General features: G+C 43.2%; 1 protein-coding gene across 2 annotated transcripts in view; it reads right to left on the bottom strand.

Moving 5' to 3' along the window:
- Positions 1 to 4,078: 4,078 nt before the first annotated feature.
- AGBL1 (AGBL carboxypeptidase 1) overlaps positions 4,079 to 17,850 on the bottom strand; it is a 272,982-nt gene continuing 259,210 nt past the window's right edge. For both annotated transcript variants that reach the window (XM_071754302.1, XM_071754304.1), the window contains exon 23: positions 4,079 to 7,387. In XM_071754302.1, the coding sequence (XP_071610403.1) occupies positions 7,084 to 7,387 (304 nt within the window). In that variant the 3' untranslated portion in view covers positions 4,079 to 7,083. The remainder of the gene's footprint in view (positions 7,388 to 17,850) is intronic.

The following is a 17,850-nucleotide window of genomic DNA, read 5'->3' as shown; positions in this document are numbered from 1 at the left end:
AGCCCTTGATGCCAAAATAGCTGCCTGACCAACTTGATGGAGATCTTGCTTGACTGATAGCAGGGCACTTCCTTCTGCCTTGTCCTTTCCCTCTCCTCTTCGCCTCCTTCATTTCTCTCTCTTTCACTTTTTTTGAAGTGATTTTGCAGAGTGAAGAAAAAAAAATAAAGAAAGTAGCCATAAACTACTGCACTGACAATAATACAACGTGGATCTTTCAGAACCTGTCTGAGGATGCCAGTCCCTGGACAGGAAACCTAGGGCCAGAAATGATACAGGCTTTACCATCATGAAAAGCACTCACAGAACACAGAGCTGAACACACAATGCAGTGCTGAGGATGCAGACTTGGCTGCTGTTTATGGAGTGGGGAATACAGTGGCAGATTTATTCTACAGTAGAGAGGGTTTTTTCTTGGTAGCACTGATACTGACATTTTCTGAGGACGGAAGAGGATACACAAATAGGAACAATTCCCCCATTTCTCTGCCTGGGTCTCCCCCAGGTGCCCCCTACTCTTATTCCTGCCTGCTCTCATCATCCCTCTCCCTGCACTGAGTCCTCTCCTTCCTCTCCTCTGATTTATTTCTTCTTTCTTTAGCCTTCTCCTTCATCTTTTCCCGATGTGATGACAGGTACAGAGTTTTTAATTTTCCAAGCTTTTGCATACTACCTCCAGTTGAAGCCTTGTGTCCAGCCTGGAAAACCATACAAGAATTCTAAATTAAATCCTGCCCTGCCTAAAGCAGGCATGAAAATGTCCATGATGTGAGGACCAGGACATGGGACACGACAGGCTGATAACAACCTACACGGAGAGACTTTTAGAATTATCCAGCACAGCTTAAAGAGGAATGGCCTAATGAACCATCACCATCACTGCACATCAGTGAAGTGGGAAGTAGTGATGGCAACCACCATCACACTCCTGCAGAGAATAATTCCAGCTGCTTCTCAACTGGCAACAGCTGAAATCAGTGTAGAGCGAACACCTAGGTAGTTTCACATCCTTATTTCTTCCCCTCCTTACCCCCAAAATGTGGACTTTCACTCACACCTTACTGTATTTACAATGAGGAATCAAAGCTGGTTTATACCTCACATCAGAAGAGAGACTGGGAGCTAAGGATGAGCAACTTGGCCAAAACATGTAGGCAGCAAGTGCCCAGACGGTGCCCCCCCGGGCCTGTGCCCAGCTGGGGCTAGCCCAGGCGCACATGCCCGGGTTCGGTAGGTGTGGTTTCCGGGGAGAATTCCAGAGCCGGACGGATCAAAGTTAGCTCCTGATACTATCCGAGCCAGCACTAGCTCGACTGACTCCCACAGCGAGACTCATCCCACGCAACATCTGGTGGAGAATGCGGGCAACAATTTCGGTCTAAACTGTCTCCCCGAGCATTTCATCCGAAAGTGACCCTTCTCCACAGACCGTTCGATACCCTGAAAGATTCGGGTAAGAGAAACCCTTTCCTCTTTTCGACATCGTCATCAGTAAATCCGACGATGGGCTCCTATGCAAGCAAACCTACCGGCACCGCCGTTGCCGAGCAGATTGTAACCCAGGCAAAAAGGCAGGAACCCTTCCGCTACCCGGGTCCCGAAACCACCTGGAACCTCCGGGGGGAGGTGCATGATCTGCTGACAAGCCTCCACTATGGGGAGATCAACGGCGACATTGTTGGTGCGGACAACACCTGGCGAACCGTTTGCAATCTATTAGCTTGCTTGAAAGCCGAAATAGAAGTGGCAATGGCCACCGCCACGGCCCCATTACGAAAGTCCGAGGTATTTCTCCTGAAGGAAATGCCCACAGTAACCCCCTCGGCACCCCCCTTCGAGGGGGAGGAGCCCGGGAGGGCGCCGAGTGTAGCCCCGCCGGCGCCGCCCTCCGAGGGGGGGGAGCCCGGGACAGCGCCGAGCGCAGCCCTGCGCGCAGCCCCGCCGGCGCCGCCCTCCGAGGGGGGGGAGCCCGGGACAGTGCCGAGCGCAGCCCTGTCGGCGCCATCCCCGGAGGAAGGAAAAAACGAACAAGTGTATCTGGGGCTGACCACGGGCAAGCCTGCCATAAAGGGCATGTCCGGGAAGCCCCACCAAACCGTGACCGAACTCCTATTGGATATCGGCCCAGAAGTCAAAACACCGGAAAATGATGGGGCGGAAACCGCAGCTGGCGGCACCCCCGGCTGCCGCGGAGAGCTACCCCCGACACCGCCCCCGGCCCCACGGAAGGCTGCAAAGATAAAAGCAGCCCCTAAACTAAAGTGGCTGTACGAGGGAATCCTTAACCCCAAGCTGTTTATGTTTCTACTCCTGCTCCTTGTCTCTGGTCCTCCTGCCATACACTGCTGGGAAAAGCCCAGCTCCATCATCCTGTTGATCACCCCCAGGAGCCTGCAGGCTTCGCAGATGATGCCTTTAACCCTCAGCTTCTGCGGCTTCATCGTCTTCACCAACCTCTCCCTGCAGACCAGTACCACCGGCTCTGAACAACGAGGCACCACGCAGCTAAGATCTTCGCGTATTTGTCATCTTTTCCCCCATAAAAAAAAAGAAAAAAAAAAAAAAAAGGGGGGAAATGTAGGCAGCAAGTGCCCAGACGGTGCCCCCCCGGGCCTGTGCCCAGCTGGGGCTAGCCCAGGCGCACATGCCCGGGTTCGGTAGGTGTGGTTTTCGGGGAGAATTCCAGAGCCGGATGGATCAAAGTTAGCTCCTGATACTATCCGAGCCAGCACTAGCTCGACTGACTCCCACGGCAAGACTCATCCCACGCAACAAAAACACATAAGAGATCCATAGCAGAACAAGAAATCCAATCTGAATGTCCCAAATTGGCTGCCAAACAGTTGCCTACAGATGCTTTGTGATGGACAGGTGTTGCAGGAGAAGAACTTCGAAGCGATGGCAAGCTCAGAGTGAGGACAGGATCGGTAGGGGACTGGCCACCAACCAGCACGGCTGCGAACCTGCTTCAGAGTGAGCCCCTTGCCAGTCTCAAGCCCCACCTTTTATTGGCCCTTGATCTTTGAGCATGCGCACTTGGGCCAGCCCTAACTGGGCACAGGTGAAGCTGAGCACCGACTGAGCTCATTACTCGGCAGGTCCTGCCACCTGCTGCCTACAGACAGGGGCAGTAGATCTTGTCCAAGGAGAGGTAAGACAGGAGATAACGCTATCACCTGCATCTCTGCTTTTTGGCAAGAGAAGCAGCAGAGGAGTGTAGCTTCTTCCCCTCCCTAATCTGCTTCCTGCTTGCTTCAAAAACAACCCAGAGCATGGTTGTTTATTATTATTATTATAACTGTTATTTTCCAGAGAGCTGTAAAACCAGAGGATAGAGCACTCTGACAGCCTCATAACAAATAGCAGATAAAACTAATTAGATTTCCTTCTTCCTTCAATTTGCTGGCTTGATTCTTTTTATTTTTATTGTTTAATTATTTATGTTCAGCCCAGAGGTTTACACATACACATGTATTTCACTAAACACTGGCAGAGCATCTTTAGGATCATCTCTGATAGGAAAGGGCTATTGTGGCCAGGCAGGCCTGAGATCCAGCAAGAGGCTGAGACAGAGGCTGCAGTGTGAGCACTGCTCAACACTGCATCTCCTGCCCATGTCATGGAAACCATGGAGGGGGAGGAAGGAGAGTGGAGCTATTCACAGCCTCGAAGAGAGTCAGTGAGACAAAGGGCAGCAGTAAAAAAATTAATGTGCCTGGCAGGAGCCCAAAACTTCTGCGGCGGTGGGGACTATGTGAGTCCCTCCAGGACACCATCACTTCTGGCCATTATAGAAATATTTGGCTTGCATCTCAACCTGACAGCCTTGCTGACTCTTGAGAAACAGCAGCGATGGGGAGCAGGGAGATTTCCCTCTCCTCCCACCCTTTTTCCATCGGCTGTTTCCAAATTCTTTGGGATTTGCTAGCGACAGCAGAAGGCACTGGCCTCACTGCTCAGCACTTAGCGGGGCTGAAGTGAGGTGATGTGCCAGGGGACAAGGGCTCCATTCACTGGGGAAATACCAAACCAGAATTACAAGTGTGCAAGAATAAACAAGGCTAGAGTTAATCTAAAGTTGTTTTACACTCTGTTTTTTTAAAGTCAATGCACTTCCGTTCCTCTGTGCAGAGCCTGGATCTGCTTAATTACCATGACTGAGGGAGAATTTTAATAGCATAGGGAGACATTGCACAGCGGAGGCCCTCTCCTGACCTCTAGAGGTCTGCCAAAAGAAGCAGAGCATCTGCTCCCCTTGGAAGAAATGAGGTAACCCACAAAAAAGCTTCTGCAGGTTTCCCGGTGCTATTGCCGACTGGTTGGTCACCCAAATATCTTACTCTAATTCCTCTGCTCCCACCTTCTCAGCAGGATGCTGAGCACCCTTGGGCTGGGGGGTTTGCCTGGTCATGCCTTCTGCAGCATCCTCACCCCTCGCCGGCAAGTTACTTGGCACAGACATGGGAAGCTGCCAGCAGGAAGCCTTGGCCAGGCTTCTTGTATTACACAGCCGCATTTATTCAGATGTGGTTGATGTGCATGGACACTTTGCTCCCAGCTCATCTGGCATGCTTGGATCCCAGACACTGAAAACATCATAATGGCCTTTGACATCTTCTCTACCTCCTAGATCTACAAAACCACAGTAGTGCTCACATACAGGCATGGAAGCTACATCTCGGCTTTTATTGTACCAGGACAATGCTTTAAAGTCTATTAAATTCAATGAATCACAACTAGGGCAGAGTTTTCCTACTGAACTGAATTCTCCCTAGCTTAAGAAATTCAGAATAAAACAGCTAAGAAGCTAATACTGGCTATAGCATTTATAGCCAAAATTTGGGTGCCTGAGAAAAGTTCTGATTTAAGAACATTTTTTTTTCCCTTTGCAATAGCACGTGCCATTGGCAAGTGTTAGTAAGCACTGTTCAGTTGCTGTGGCAAGGCACTGATACAGAATACAGCATGGGAGAGAAAACCAACTCTGAATGCATACATGTACATCTACAGATGTACAGTAGTACAGATATACACCATGGTATTTTTTTTCCCTGTGTCCTGAGGTTGTGCTGAATGCTGAAGATACAGCATGGCCTGTGTATGCTGCAGCTTGTATCCACCAGAGTGTGAGTTTTTATCACGCATATGAATGTTGGATTTTGAAGCTAACTGTGCATGTGTATTGTTTTTTACTAATAAGCTTTGAAGGGATGTTCACACAAACTGTTACAATGGGAACACCTGTTTTACCTCTTGTGTGTCCATTCCTCTTATGAATGCAACAAGCTGCACACCAAAGCAAGCAGAACAGGACATATGTACAGAGACACACACCACACCTAATGAATTAGTTTGGTCTAAGAAGCTCAGCTTCTAAGGACCCAAGTTGCCTGTCTTTTGAGCAGCATCATAAAGCAAGGACTGGAGACACAGAGAGCTCTTATGTGCCTTAGTGAGGACTAAAACACCTGGATACTGAAAACCCAGCAGGACAGGAAGAAGCTACTTCTCCAAAGAACAAGCTCCTGCTGGAAAATATGCCTAGGTATTCTGGGGAAAGGCGTTCAGAAATGCATCAAAGAAAAACTCATTCTGCACCAGGAACTCTCTCCACAAACAGCATAAAGATGAGAGCATGAGAGGATGACATTGTGTTTTTAGTCATACATCAACATTAATAATAATAACCACAGCTATATAGGCTGTAATGCTACAACACACTGTACATTCATCCTTCTCCTTGAGGCTTATAGTGTCAGAGTTGGGAGCCTCTTGCATCGTGTAATTAATTCCATTTGGGTTCAGGGCAATTCCACACTTGCACCAGCAGAGTCTAAGACACACGAGAAGTTCAGGCAATATGAGGTGTGAGATCCAGTGATGTGGGCTTCATGCTTTAGGGATGTCAGGCACACTCACAGGTTCTCAGCTTGTGTTGGATTCTCAGGAATCAGGATGTTTGCAGGCAATTTTAGAAGAAAAACAATTTTTTTCCATTTGGGGAATCAAAGGAGAAGCTGTTCTGACTCTGTTATAAGAGTCACTGATAGAACATATATAACCTACCAATAGTGTCTTCTACTATATTACTGTCTGATACAATGGGGTCCTGCTAGATGAACTATGTTTCCTTGGTGGTATCATAATAAAACTAGCAAAGAATAATCACTCACAGGGCTGATGCTTGTGCTAAATTCACTCTTGGATGTTGCCACCATCTCTAATCTATTGACAGAATATCAGGGCACCCCTGGCTACCTCAAGATAATGTTTTTCTCCTTAAAATACCCTAAATCCCTCTCACTCCCAATAGCTTTAAACAGTAGCTCTAGTTCCCCAGGATGAATTGCTGTATTTTTACTCTCTTAGCTGGAAGAGTGTCTCACAGAGAAAATTTAATTTCACAGCATATGTGAAACAAATTCTACACTTGGGTCCACCAGTTCAAGCATGAAGTGACTCCAATGAGATTATGCTGGACTAGTTAATTCCAGTGCAGCAAAGTGGCAAATTCAGTCCAGGTTTCTAGAGGACAGCTCTGTATTGTCACTGGTGCTTTCCTCACATACTGGATTTGCCAGACGGTTGCTGAGATATGACCAGATCAGAAACATGCATAGCCTGACCCAGCCTCTTGAACACACTGTAAAAATTCTGATCAGACAGAAATCAGATACATGTTCTACAGCTCAAGAGAAACGCAGAGCTCTGGCCAAAGGCATCGGTGACTGTCACTCTTCCAGGCAAAGGCTGCTTTCCATGGCAAGAGCGTAAAGTAGAAAAAGGAGAATCATCTCTGGTTGCTTGGTCTCAGAATACCATTCCTCAGGTCAGTCTATGTGAAACCTCATATTAGAGTCAGCCATGAAACTGGGGATTGTGTTTAGGAATGGATGATGTTCTCACATACTACCATCTGGGCCAGTGCCCCCTTGCTCTGCTTCGTATACAGATTACACAAACATAAAGTCAACTTTCTATTCAGAACTGGAGCAACACATCTGGGGAGGATGCTGAAGCTGGCAAACAGGCAAACACAAGCAGTAAACCAGTTGCTTACTGCTCTGCAAATCAAAGCCTTGCTCAGGCAGGGCTGCTCTTGAACCCACTGTATAATCCAAGGGCTGCTGAACGCAGAGGGAGAGCCGTGCTGCTGGAGGCTGGCTGGCTGGAAATGTAGAGCCCCCTGAGAGCCTTGGAGCTGCACGTTTGTTCCGTGGTTGCTCCCTCATCTTCTACATCTCCTTCCACCCATGAGAGGCACTCCTGGATCTCTTGGTCTAGCTCCAAGTCCCCATCACCATCAGAGCAACTGTCAGTATTATAATCGATTTCTTCCACACAAGGAGGTTCATCATCAGTCTCCAGGCTGCTGCTGCTGCAGCTTCTGCAGAGAAATCAGAGGAGAGATTGGTCGTTACCAAAGGATGGTGTGTTCTCTGGGGGTAAGAGCAAGTAACAGGGCAATTTGTTTCATGGGTTCAATCCTGGCCCTGCTCATAAGGCATAAGCAGCACTAAGCAAGATCCTCTTTGTGCATGTTTCACCATCCGTAAAATGAAGAATGATACTTCCCTACCTCAAAGCAGATACGATTATTGTTATCACTATTATTGCTATAGTTTATACAAAATCTGAGTGCTTCATATACAGACAACTCCATTCTTGCCTTCAGGTAGTAACAAGGTTATAGAAGCTGAAGCAGCTTCTAAAGGAGGAGGTATTCAGTTTCCAGAAGGCTGCAGCTTTACTCATCATCCACCTTACTGTAGTTCCACGCTTAGCATAAGGCCTAATTAATGCAGGTGGTTGAAGTGCTTTGGCAGCTTTTCCTTCTGCTCTGTGCAAGCTTAGAACATTGCTAACAAGAGGCAGCACAAACAAAAAATGAAGGCATTAAGGTCTTCAAGCACACTGGCTCCCAGAAGGGCAGAAATAGCAGAACTTGTATTTTGGAAGGAGCACGAAAAAGGCTTTGACAGCACAACTTGCCAAGGAACAGCCAAATTCAGAGGCCAGCTCTGAATGGCTGAGACTCTAAATGGATGTCAGAAGGGCAGGTTACAGCACCTTACTTACAGGAATGGTTCTGGACTTACTTGACACATCCATTTTCAATACATATTTTATTAGGTTAGTCTAATGCAATATTTATGGCAGAATTGTAACCACCAGACCAAATGGCTCTGGGGGATAGGGTCTTTCTTTTACCTAGCTGCCTAGTTCCATTTTGGCCCTTAGCCCAAGAGGGCAGCCAGGTAATTTTTGGGGATTAGAAAGAAGCCTGTGGTTTCAGTGCTGCCTGGGTCAGAATCCAGATGAACAGTGGGTCAGATACTGAGTGTTACACCTCCTGGTTAATGTTTTCAATCAGACTCAAAGCAGGGAAATTTATTGCTTTGGGGAACTGGGAAAGGAATAATAATCTCCAACCACTGGGCCAGAGTTTCTAATTTGTCCCAAGTTGGGAAGAATGAATGACTTGGCAGATGGACCTTATGCAGCTTTAATGTGTGGCCTGCTCATTTAAATGTCAGTATCCAGAATAACCTTCCAGCTTTCATCTGTTTCACAGCGATGCCAGCATCTCAGGTTACAGAACACAGCATAAGTGTAAAGTCCTGCTTTTGGATGGAGTGATCCCTCCTCTATTCTGCACTCCAAAAAAGGTGTAAGATTTTCCTAGCTTTGAGACTCCAGATCTTAAGTATGCACAGACTGCCCTGCAAGCAGAAACAGGCAGTATCAACCCACTTCTCCTTCTCTGGCTGATCTCTAGCTTGGTTTACTTCAAAGACTGGGTACAAAGGATTCTCTGAAAGCTTAATAGAGCTGTAAAGCTTAAAAATAAATACAAGAATAATTATGCACTTTTACAGTTTCTGGCTCCACTTCAGTCTGCTCAGAAATCTGGGTCAGGAAGAACTCATACTGAAAATGAATATGTGACATGAAACAAAGCAAACCAATCAGGGCAATCCTCCCACCACAAACAGCAACAAGCATGGTCTCTATTGAGTTTGAACAGTGGGTTTTCTTCCTTTCTTTTTGCATATGCAGGCATGGCATGAATTACCATGACACCAAGTACCTATGATAATATTCAAAGCTGAGTAAACTCAGGGGAACTAGATTTTTCATTTATAAGCTCTGCTCTTGTGGCTTTGCAATTAAAAAGAACCAAAGCATATCTACTTTAATATTATGCTGGTATGTTTGGGAGGAGCTGCTAATGCCATTGGGACTGAGTGTTATCAGCCACCCAGCTCACTGATATTTTACAGATGGAACAGTTCAGTTTGCAACATGGGAACTGAAGGTCAGACATTTGCACTAACAGGATAACAATAAAAAAATAATCCTTATTATTAATTGAAGCTGGGAAACTAAGCAACAGATAATTTTCTGATTTTTTTTTTATAATCTAAATGATTCCAGGACTGGATTTCAGACAAAAAAGGGGAAATAGCACAGAAGTACTTTACTGTGGAAGAAAAATCTGGGAGGCAACAACCAGACAATGAACAAGAAAAAGACACAAACCTGGTGCTTCCTTACATTGCAGGCTGAACTAATGGTTTTATGAAGAAAGTATTTATGTATAAAAACTTCATAATACACTTCAAAAGCTCTCCCTTCCCAAATGAGTGCTGTCATGTTGCCTCCATACAGTCCACAAAACACCAGGACCATGCCAGTTCAATATGTGGGCAGGTATTTTGCAGAGAAGGGTTCCCCAAAAACGAGGATGTTCCCAGACTCTGTTTAGAAGTTAGAAAAGAGGATTTTATTCATGGTTTGTTCTGCCCTTTGGTCCTTTGCTGTGACAGTGAACGAGCAAGCCAATTAGCACTCATCTTAGTATTGGATTCTCCAATACAGACCGATACCCACTGGATCGATGCCACCACCATAAATCACATAATGAGCTACCAAACAGCAAATAGATGGTTTCAGCTTCCTCTCTCTGCCCATGCAGGGTGTAATCACACTGATGACTTAAAAGTTGAAAGGCTCTTTATCACACTACCAACCTCTACAAACCAGCTACATCTATCTACTGTGTAGAATCTTCCTTCCCAATAACCCACTTTCTGCTGCGAGAAGCCTGAAAACACTTAACGATACAAACGGACCAGTTCAAACCAGTATGTTAGAGGTTCTCCTGAGAAAGGGAAGATGGCAACACTCAGCATGATGGGGAGGCAGCTGGGACTCCACTAACAAAGCTGTCATTACGTGCTGCTTCTCCACACCACAAGGACCATCTCCTTTAGGAGAGAATTCAAGTGGTAAAACACGGGAATGAGCAGAAATGCCAACATCTAGACTGCTGCCTACCACTGCAGAAAGCACACATTTCTTTTCCAACAAAAACTTATGGAGTTTTTGTTAAGGACAGATTCTTTTTTTCATTTTTTTTCTTTTTTGTTTGTTTATTTAATCTGATCTGTTAAAACTGGAAAATAATTTCCCCCCCTCAAAAAAAAAAAAACAAACAAAAAAAAAAAAAAAAAACAAAAAACAAAAAACAACCCAAACAAAACCCAAAATAAGAAAAAACCCAGATGGATGAAAGAAAGATACCAAAAAATGTCTTACAAAAGGTAAACAATGAGAAAAAACAGTGACATTACACTAGGGAACTCCAAGACAAATATAGTCTACAAATATCAGTGAACATGACCTCAGTAGAGATGAGGGGGAGAAAAAACTGGTAAAACATCTATAGCCAACAGCCCCCCCAGCTGGCACAAGAAAATACGTACATATTTTGGTTAATCTATTAATTCTAAATTTACATCCTCGTAGCTCTCATCTATTCCAGCTGACTGGAGCCACAACAACAATTTGCAACTTTATGATGTGATAAATAGAATTTCTTTGTTTTGATTTTTAATTTGCATAATTATTGAGATATGACTTGATCTTAATTAGTTCTCCTTTTGTATGTGGGTGTGTTTGTTTGCTTGGTTTTGGAAAACAAGCAATTTTTGGTACCCTGTAGAATGATTCTGGGGGCTTTTATTGCTGGCTTAGCAAAATGAAAAGGAGAAGAGAACCCTCTTGATATATCAACATAGCCAGAGCTTTCTGGTATGACAAGGAAACACTTTGAGGTGCTTCCTGCAAACCCCTCATTCTAAAGCAGCCTTTCTGTCTTAGGAAGATCACTGCATAGCTTCACATAAGACAGTCTGTAATAGTGGTTGTTAAATTATAGTACATGGAGATGAGTTTCTTCTATCCATAATTCTCCTTCACTTCTGTATACAATTCCAGGGCATGGAGAAAAACTAGAGATGTCCCAAGTGATGTCTTAGGACTTCTCACTCACATTTTGCTAGTGTGGTAGGTCACTCACTCTCTTTATAGTCTACTGACTAGGTCAATATAGAATATGTTTTATTTTTTCTGCTGGAAAGAACAGGCACTTGCAACTGTTCCTGTTTCAGAAGTTTTCAGCAGTTATAGCATTAGCCTGAAAGAAGGGTGTGCTTCTTCTCCATTCAAGTAGAGACTGAAGAACTCAGAATGTTTCCTGACCAAGTTATCACTTGTGTAAAAGGGAAAGAACTCAGAGATGCTGCTCTCTCTACAGTGAATTGCCTTTCTCCCCCTTTTTCTTTTTTTTCTTTTTTCCTTTTTCTTTTTTCTTTTTTTACATTGAAATTCCACCTCTGTCAAGGAATCTAAAAAGGTGTGTGGTCTTGCACAGTTTTGCTTTTGAGGATTCTGCATGTTTTATTAAAAGTATTTCAGAGGAACACTGCTTCTGAAGTCTTGTAATGAATCTAAAATGAATCTTAAGCAGATGCATTTGCATTTATCCCAGAGTACAATTCTGCCTTTAATAGCTTCATAAAGTAGTATTTTAGGACATAAATGGAACAGATATGATGCTTTTAGGTAATTACACCTGTAAGAAACACATTACAGCAACAAGATGCCAATAAAGAAGGGCTTTAGCCTGCCCCTTTCTATCTTGATTCTCTTGCCACAAGGTGTGGTACACACCTTGTAATTATTTTCCAATTTCATCTCTTCAATTCAGGATTTCCCCAGGCAGCATCCTGACTTCCCTTTTTCCTGAGAAAAGCCAGACAAGGCTCTGACCTCACCAATGGAGGGAATCAGCTATGCACTGATGCAAGATGGCTCCAACCACTATTAGGTTCACCTCATTTGTTGACACACAGCAAATAATGACACAATCTTCATAGGCTCCCATAAGATTTGCCTTTCCAAAGACTCTTTGTTAAGGACTTTTGCATCTTTGAAAACCTCCTGAGAACATGCCTGCTATGGCCGAGGCAATGCCAGGTACCCTGGCTTTCAGGCCACCATGGCCCATCCTTTCCTGAACAATATGAAAATAATAAAACTTTGCTTTGAATTGTTTGCTATGGCTTAGAGTTAATTGGTCTTATTCGGAGTGCAAGTTGGTTTGGTTTTTCCTTCCTTCTGCAAGTAGCCAAAAGAAAGGTGTAATTCATTGCTAAGACACACACTAATTAGCTTTAGAGGAGTTCCCCAGATAATTTTAAGTTGAAATATTTATAATTTATTTGGCCAGATTAAAAATGGATGTCTGGGCCACCAGTTTGGTAAGTTAGGAGCACGGGGCTTTATCATTTAGAGAGAAGGGAAGACACCATGTAAATAACAGGACAGCATAAAGAGCATGGAACAAGGTGACTCCTGGCCTATACTGTCCCCAAATGTTAATTCAGGCTTGCAATAATTTAGCCCTGGGCAGTGTTCTACTTGCATCTAGAAGCAGCTCTCTTGGTCTTCTCACACCACACAAAATAAATTAAGGTTCTTTTGAACAAAATACAAGTAAGACTGAGAAACATGGCAAAAAAAACCATTCTCCTTATTGATGAGAAGGTGGCTGATGACTGCTGTTAAGGGCAGGGAAGATGTTGGGTATTCACCTCTCATTACAAGAGGTGGGGAAGCTGAGAAGCCTTGTATGAATATGAAATACTGCATTTAATTGAATTACATCTTGGCATTGGTACAGCTTTGATGTTTCTGTGAAAGGCAAGTTTGTATAGAGGACAAGTTGGCATTTTTCTCCCATTTGAAGGACACTAGTTTGACATTACATGGCATTCCTGATTTCAGATATCTCAGTTCAAATCCAGGTATGTTTCTAATGCTAACCAGGAAAATCCATGCTGGCTTTAGACTAACAGGATGGAAGGGCTGATGAGCAGCCAAAGGTTGTGTATTTGATCTTATGAACAATTGTTCATTTCTTCCTAATGGACAACCAATCTATGTAACAGGGCAGCACTAACATCTTAAGCATTTTTATAGCTGTAGGCTTGTGAGTATTAACAAAACCCACTGCATCAAACAGATACAAGTCAGCCAAGAAATGGAGCTATGACAGGTTGTTCAGACCCCAGATAAACACAGAAAATAATAAATGGGTGACATAAAATGGATAGGATAATATCCATCCAGCAGGCAGCACTATCAGTAGCTTGGATTTGACTGTGAGTATAAGGATCAGAAGAAATGCTTCCAGACCAGGTAACAATTTGACTTTCCACAGCTTAAGCTTCCTGAGAATTATGAGCAGTCAAGTCCTCTCTATATGGGAAGGTATTTATGGAGACTACCAGAATTAGTAAACTGAATAATGGAAGAGTGGCTAAAAACATGATTTTGAAAGTGTCTGGGAGCTTTTCTCAGTGACACTACCACCAGTAATTTCTTCTCAAAATGATAATCATATTATTGATGATACTTAGCAGTCCAGCCACAGTAATACAGGGAGATTATTGAAATCCTTGTAATTGCATTTGGGTGCTTCCAGTAATTGAGACATTGGCACTCTGGAGGGAAAAGAAATGCTCAAAGACTCTGGCTTAGATGCTGAAAATTTGTACTGCTGAGGATAATTACTGTAAAGCCAGGTTCTCCTGGGTTCTTTTTTCTTCAGTGTTGTTTCATAAAATTCCATTGACTTTACCCAAGCTTTTTAATTGGTTCTATATATTTAATTTCAAAAGTCCAAGTTGCATGTTTATATATTCTTTAGTTCTCTCTGAGTGACGTTAAGGATATAGAATTTCAAAAGAAAAATGTTTAAGAGTGGAAAGACATTTCTAGATTGCATTTTAGTTACATATCTGTTTTCTGTACAGATTATTTTCTGGCTTGCTTGCACACAAGATGACAGACAGACACCTGCCTACCTGACTGAACTGGTCACTGCTATAAATGACTCGGTTTTAACCAATACACCCCTTGGAGGAGAAAGAAACCTCTTGGTTGCTAGCTCTTCTTTGTGAAAATCTATTTTTAGCTGATAACCACTCAGATGTTCCAGAGAATCTCTGATAGCTGTGTGTGTGTAAACAGGTCTACAAGTCCAAAAAGTAAATAATCATCCCTTATCTCTCTTTCCTTACAGATAGGGAAGATACACATATATGTATATACACATACACCCACACACCTACACATCCACACAAATTACATGGTTTGCTCTGTATTCAGAGCACAGCTTTCATTGCAAGACACAGGTCTCAGGAGATATTCCTACTGCTGGCTGAGAGATAACAATAGATGATCACTGAACCTTGATGCTATTTCATTTAAGTGGAAGCAGTTTCAGGGAAGGAGCTGGCTACTGACCAAGGCCAACCAGTTCTTTGACTCCAATCTTCAGGTGAATGGTTACAAAGCAGCAGGTCACCTGGAGGAGGATTTAGATCATCTGGGTAGACCTGAGATGTATTAGGATGATCAATATGGAGGCAGAAATGACCAGGACTAAAATCTTGAGCTCTGGTAAAAAGAACGATTCTGGTTTTTAATGTCCAGAGAAGTTATGCTGCCATGTATGGGTTCAGCAGCTGGTTTACCACTGAATTCTGCTTTTAAGGAAAGCCATGAGGCAAAACACAGCTTAAAGGTCACAAAAAAACAACCACCTTCTGCAGCATACAGAAAGCAATAATTTAAGGCCATCATGATGACAAAGCACGGAAGCCTGAGAAGTTCCAGATGACGGACATCAGTCAACACAACCACTTCTCGAGGTAATTTTATCTCTCCAAGGTCCTATGTTTTGACAGATTTCTTGAAACAATTGCAACACAAATCTGCACAATCATTATCACCCTAAAAGTTATACATCTCATTCCAGGGATGTTCATCATAGTTGTACTGAGAAACTTCCCTTAGTGTAAAAAGTTTTGAGACTAATATATACCTCATCCTATCCTGTGGAAAATGTGTGAATAGTTAATATAATTAGGAAAGAGTGAGACCATGTGTGTGCCCATAAGGAAAAAAGGCAGAGAAGGAAAAGTCAAATAGATCTATCTTGCCTTTACAGCAAATTGAAGTGGACCTTATAGCAGAAACATCTGAAGAAGTATGTGTGATCATAGGTAAACTGATAATAGATCCAGGTTAAAACTTTAGCCTCTGCCCTCTGTTTGAATCTCTCATAATGAGATTCAAACAAAACAAATCTGAGCACTCACGTTCAGTAAATTTCAAAACATTCTGATCAGTTATGTTTTTAACACCATATGTAATCAAATCCTAAACCTTGCTTAACCTCACTCATTACACAGCTGATTTGCATATGCTTTGGACAACAAAAATTGTCAGCTATAGCATATAAATGGCAACTCTTGCTAAATCCTTGATGTTGCCAAAGCCCTGCCAGATGTTTCATGAAGAACAGCAAATATTTCATTATGCTCTCCCTGCCTCCGAAAATCTGCCTGTCAGGAACGGCAAGGATGAATTTTAGTGGTTTAGCATATGAGAAAAGCAGCAGGCATGGAGGGCTGACACAAACACCACACACCACCTTCATCCTATGTGAGAACTCAAACAGGTTTTAAAGGGATTCTTTGTGCCAGAAGGACCAGCCAGGAACATGTGACTCATGGTAAACACGAGAAAGAGTGAAAACAACAACCATTTGCTGTGACATAAAGAGATGGCATCACTTTGCAGAAAGGACATAGTAAAGCACATATAAGAGTTGTCATTGCTACAACAGATCTCCTAACACTTTTCTGGTTCCTATTGTAGGTCTTTAATAATTTTTTCAGCTGTATAACAGAGAGATGATGTTTTCAAACTAAACTATTTGTAGTTTGTAGCATCTATCAATTCCCAGCAGAGTACAATTTTTAAAATCTCTGTTGAAATGAGTATTTTCTGAAAACTTTATAAAAAACAATTTCCAAATGCCTGCCAAAATGTTCTGTGTGTCTTACCTGAAAGTTGGAATTACATTTTCTCTACTTTTTCTCTGTGTGTGTTTATACAGGCATATATGAATTCCCACTAAAATTCTTGCAGGAATATTAGCACATCACAGAAGCAAGGTTATTCTAAGTGAAAGCTGAAGCAGTATCAACTGACAAAATATTCATTTAATCAAAATAAGACATGTATTTGGATAGATGGGGTGAAACAGAGCACAGCTTGCAGAGCAGTGAAACAATCACTTCATAGAGAACCACCCTGAGCATCCCTCTCTGATTTTCAACCAAAAATGATAAAAGGTCAGTTCCTGTGCGAAGAGTAAATGACTGAAAAGATAGATCAGATTGGGCATCAAGGGAAAATATAATCATGAGGTTAAAACACTTGTGTTTGAAAGATAGAGGTTCTGCACTCAGTGGGCTTGCAGTCACTTTGGGGAAAACTGCTTTTCTTTCCTTGCCCCAGTACCCCCAGTACCATGGACACAAAAGGCTCCATCATGCTACCTGAATGGCAAGGTTATGACATTGGGGCTGAGCCAAGGTGAGTCTGAAGCCTTCCACCATCCTTCTGTTGCTGAATGAGGCTGCAAAGCTATTTGATTGTCTCACCAACATAAATGCTTTTCTCTCTGCTGAAAGCAGTAAGAAAATAGGTGCTTAATAACCTCAGTGGGTCTGGTCCAAAACCTCCTTTCAGCAAACCAGGAGTTCAGTAAAGAAAATGGCAAATTTCCAGGTCTATTAGGAGAAAAAGTGAGTTTTCATGATTCTGCCACACAGGAACGTAGGGTTTAGCTGGAGGAACGATGAGGATGTAGGACTCTTGCTGACATCAGGAGGAGAGAGAGGTGCTCAGTAATACCAAGGATTAGCTGCCAGGTCATATTTCAAAGAGAAATGTTGTAATTCTTGCAGTACTGAAAACTGACGGGGAGATTATTTAGATGGGGAAAAAGTTGTCACAAGATGCTAGATTTTCTGCACCCAGTCTAGGCTGTGATTTTAAGCTGCCCAGATAACCCATCTAGTAGAGAAAGCCAGCTATCTACCTTGAGGGAAAGGCTGGAAACTTGTGTGTATTGGTTCCACTGGATCTAAAAACCTCATTAGTCAGGAAATCTTGTATTTCCTGGTATTTGCCTTTCTATTTGTTTTCCTAGCTCCCCGCTTTGTGTCTTTGCTTCGGGAAGATGCTTATTGCACCAAAATAAAGTGACATCTGCTTCTCATGGTGAGTTCTGTCTTCCAGGAAGTGAAACACCAGGAAAAGATGAGATAATGAGTTGTTCTGGCTCACGATTTGTCCCCCAAGGCATTGAAAAAGCCCACAAAAACTGTATTTGCCAGCACAAACAGCACAAATCTAAGTGCCAGAATGTACATACACAATTTACAGAGGGAATGCATTTGGGAAGGTTTATTCCATGAATGGATACAGGGTTCCTGACTGCTGTGTGCTGTGACAGAATCCCTTCTTTCCTCCTCTCTTTCACATTACAACCACATCATCTTCTCCACAGACCTTTTTGCTGGACCACCTTTGCAATACTAGACCCCCAACAACATTTCTAGCATCAGCAACACACAGAGC

The sequence above is a fragment of the Heliangelus exortis genome, chromosome 11 (assembly GCF_036169615.1).
Source record: "Heliangelus exortis chromosome 11, bHelExo1.hap1, whole genome shotgun sequence".
Lineage (NCBI taxonomy): Eukaryota > Metazoa > Chordata > Aves > Apodiformes > Trochilidae > Heliangelus > Heliangelus exortis.
This window is presented reverse-complemented; position numbering and strand designations above follow the sequence as displayed.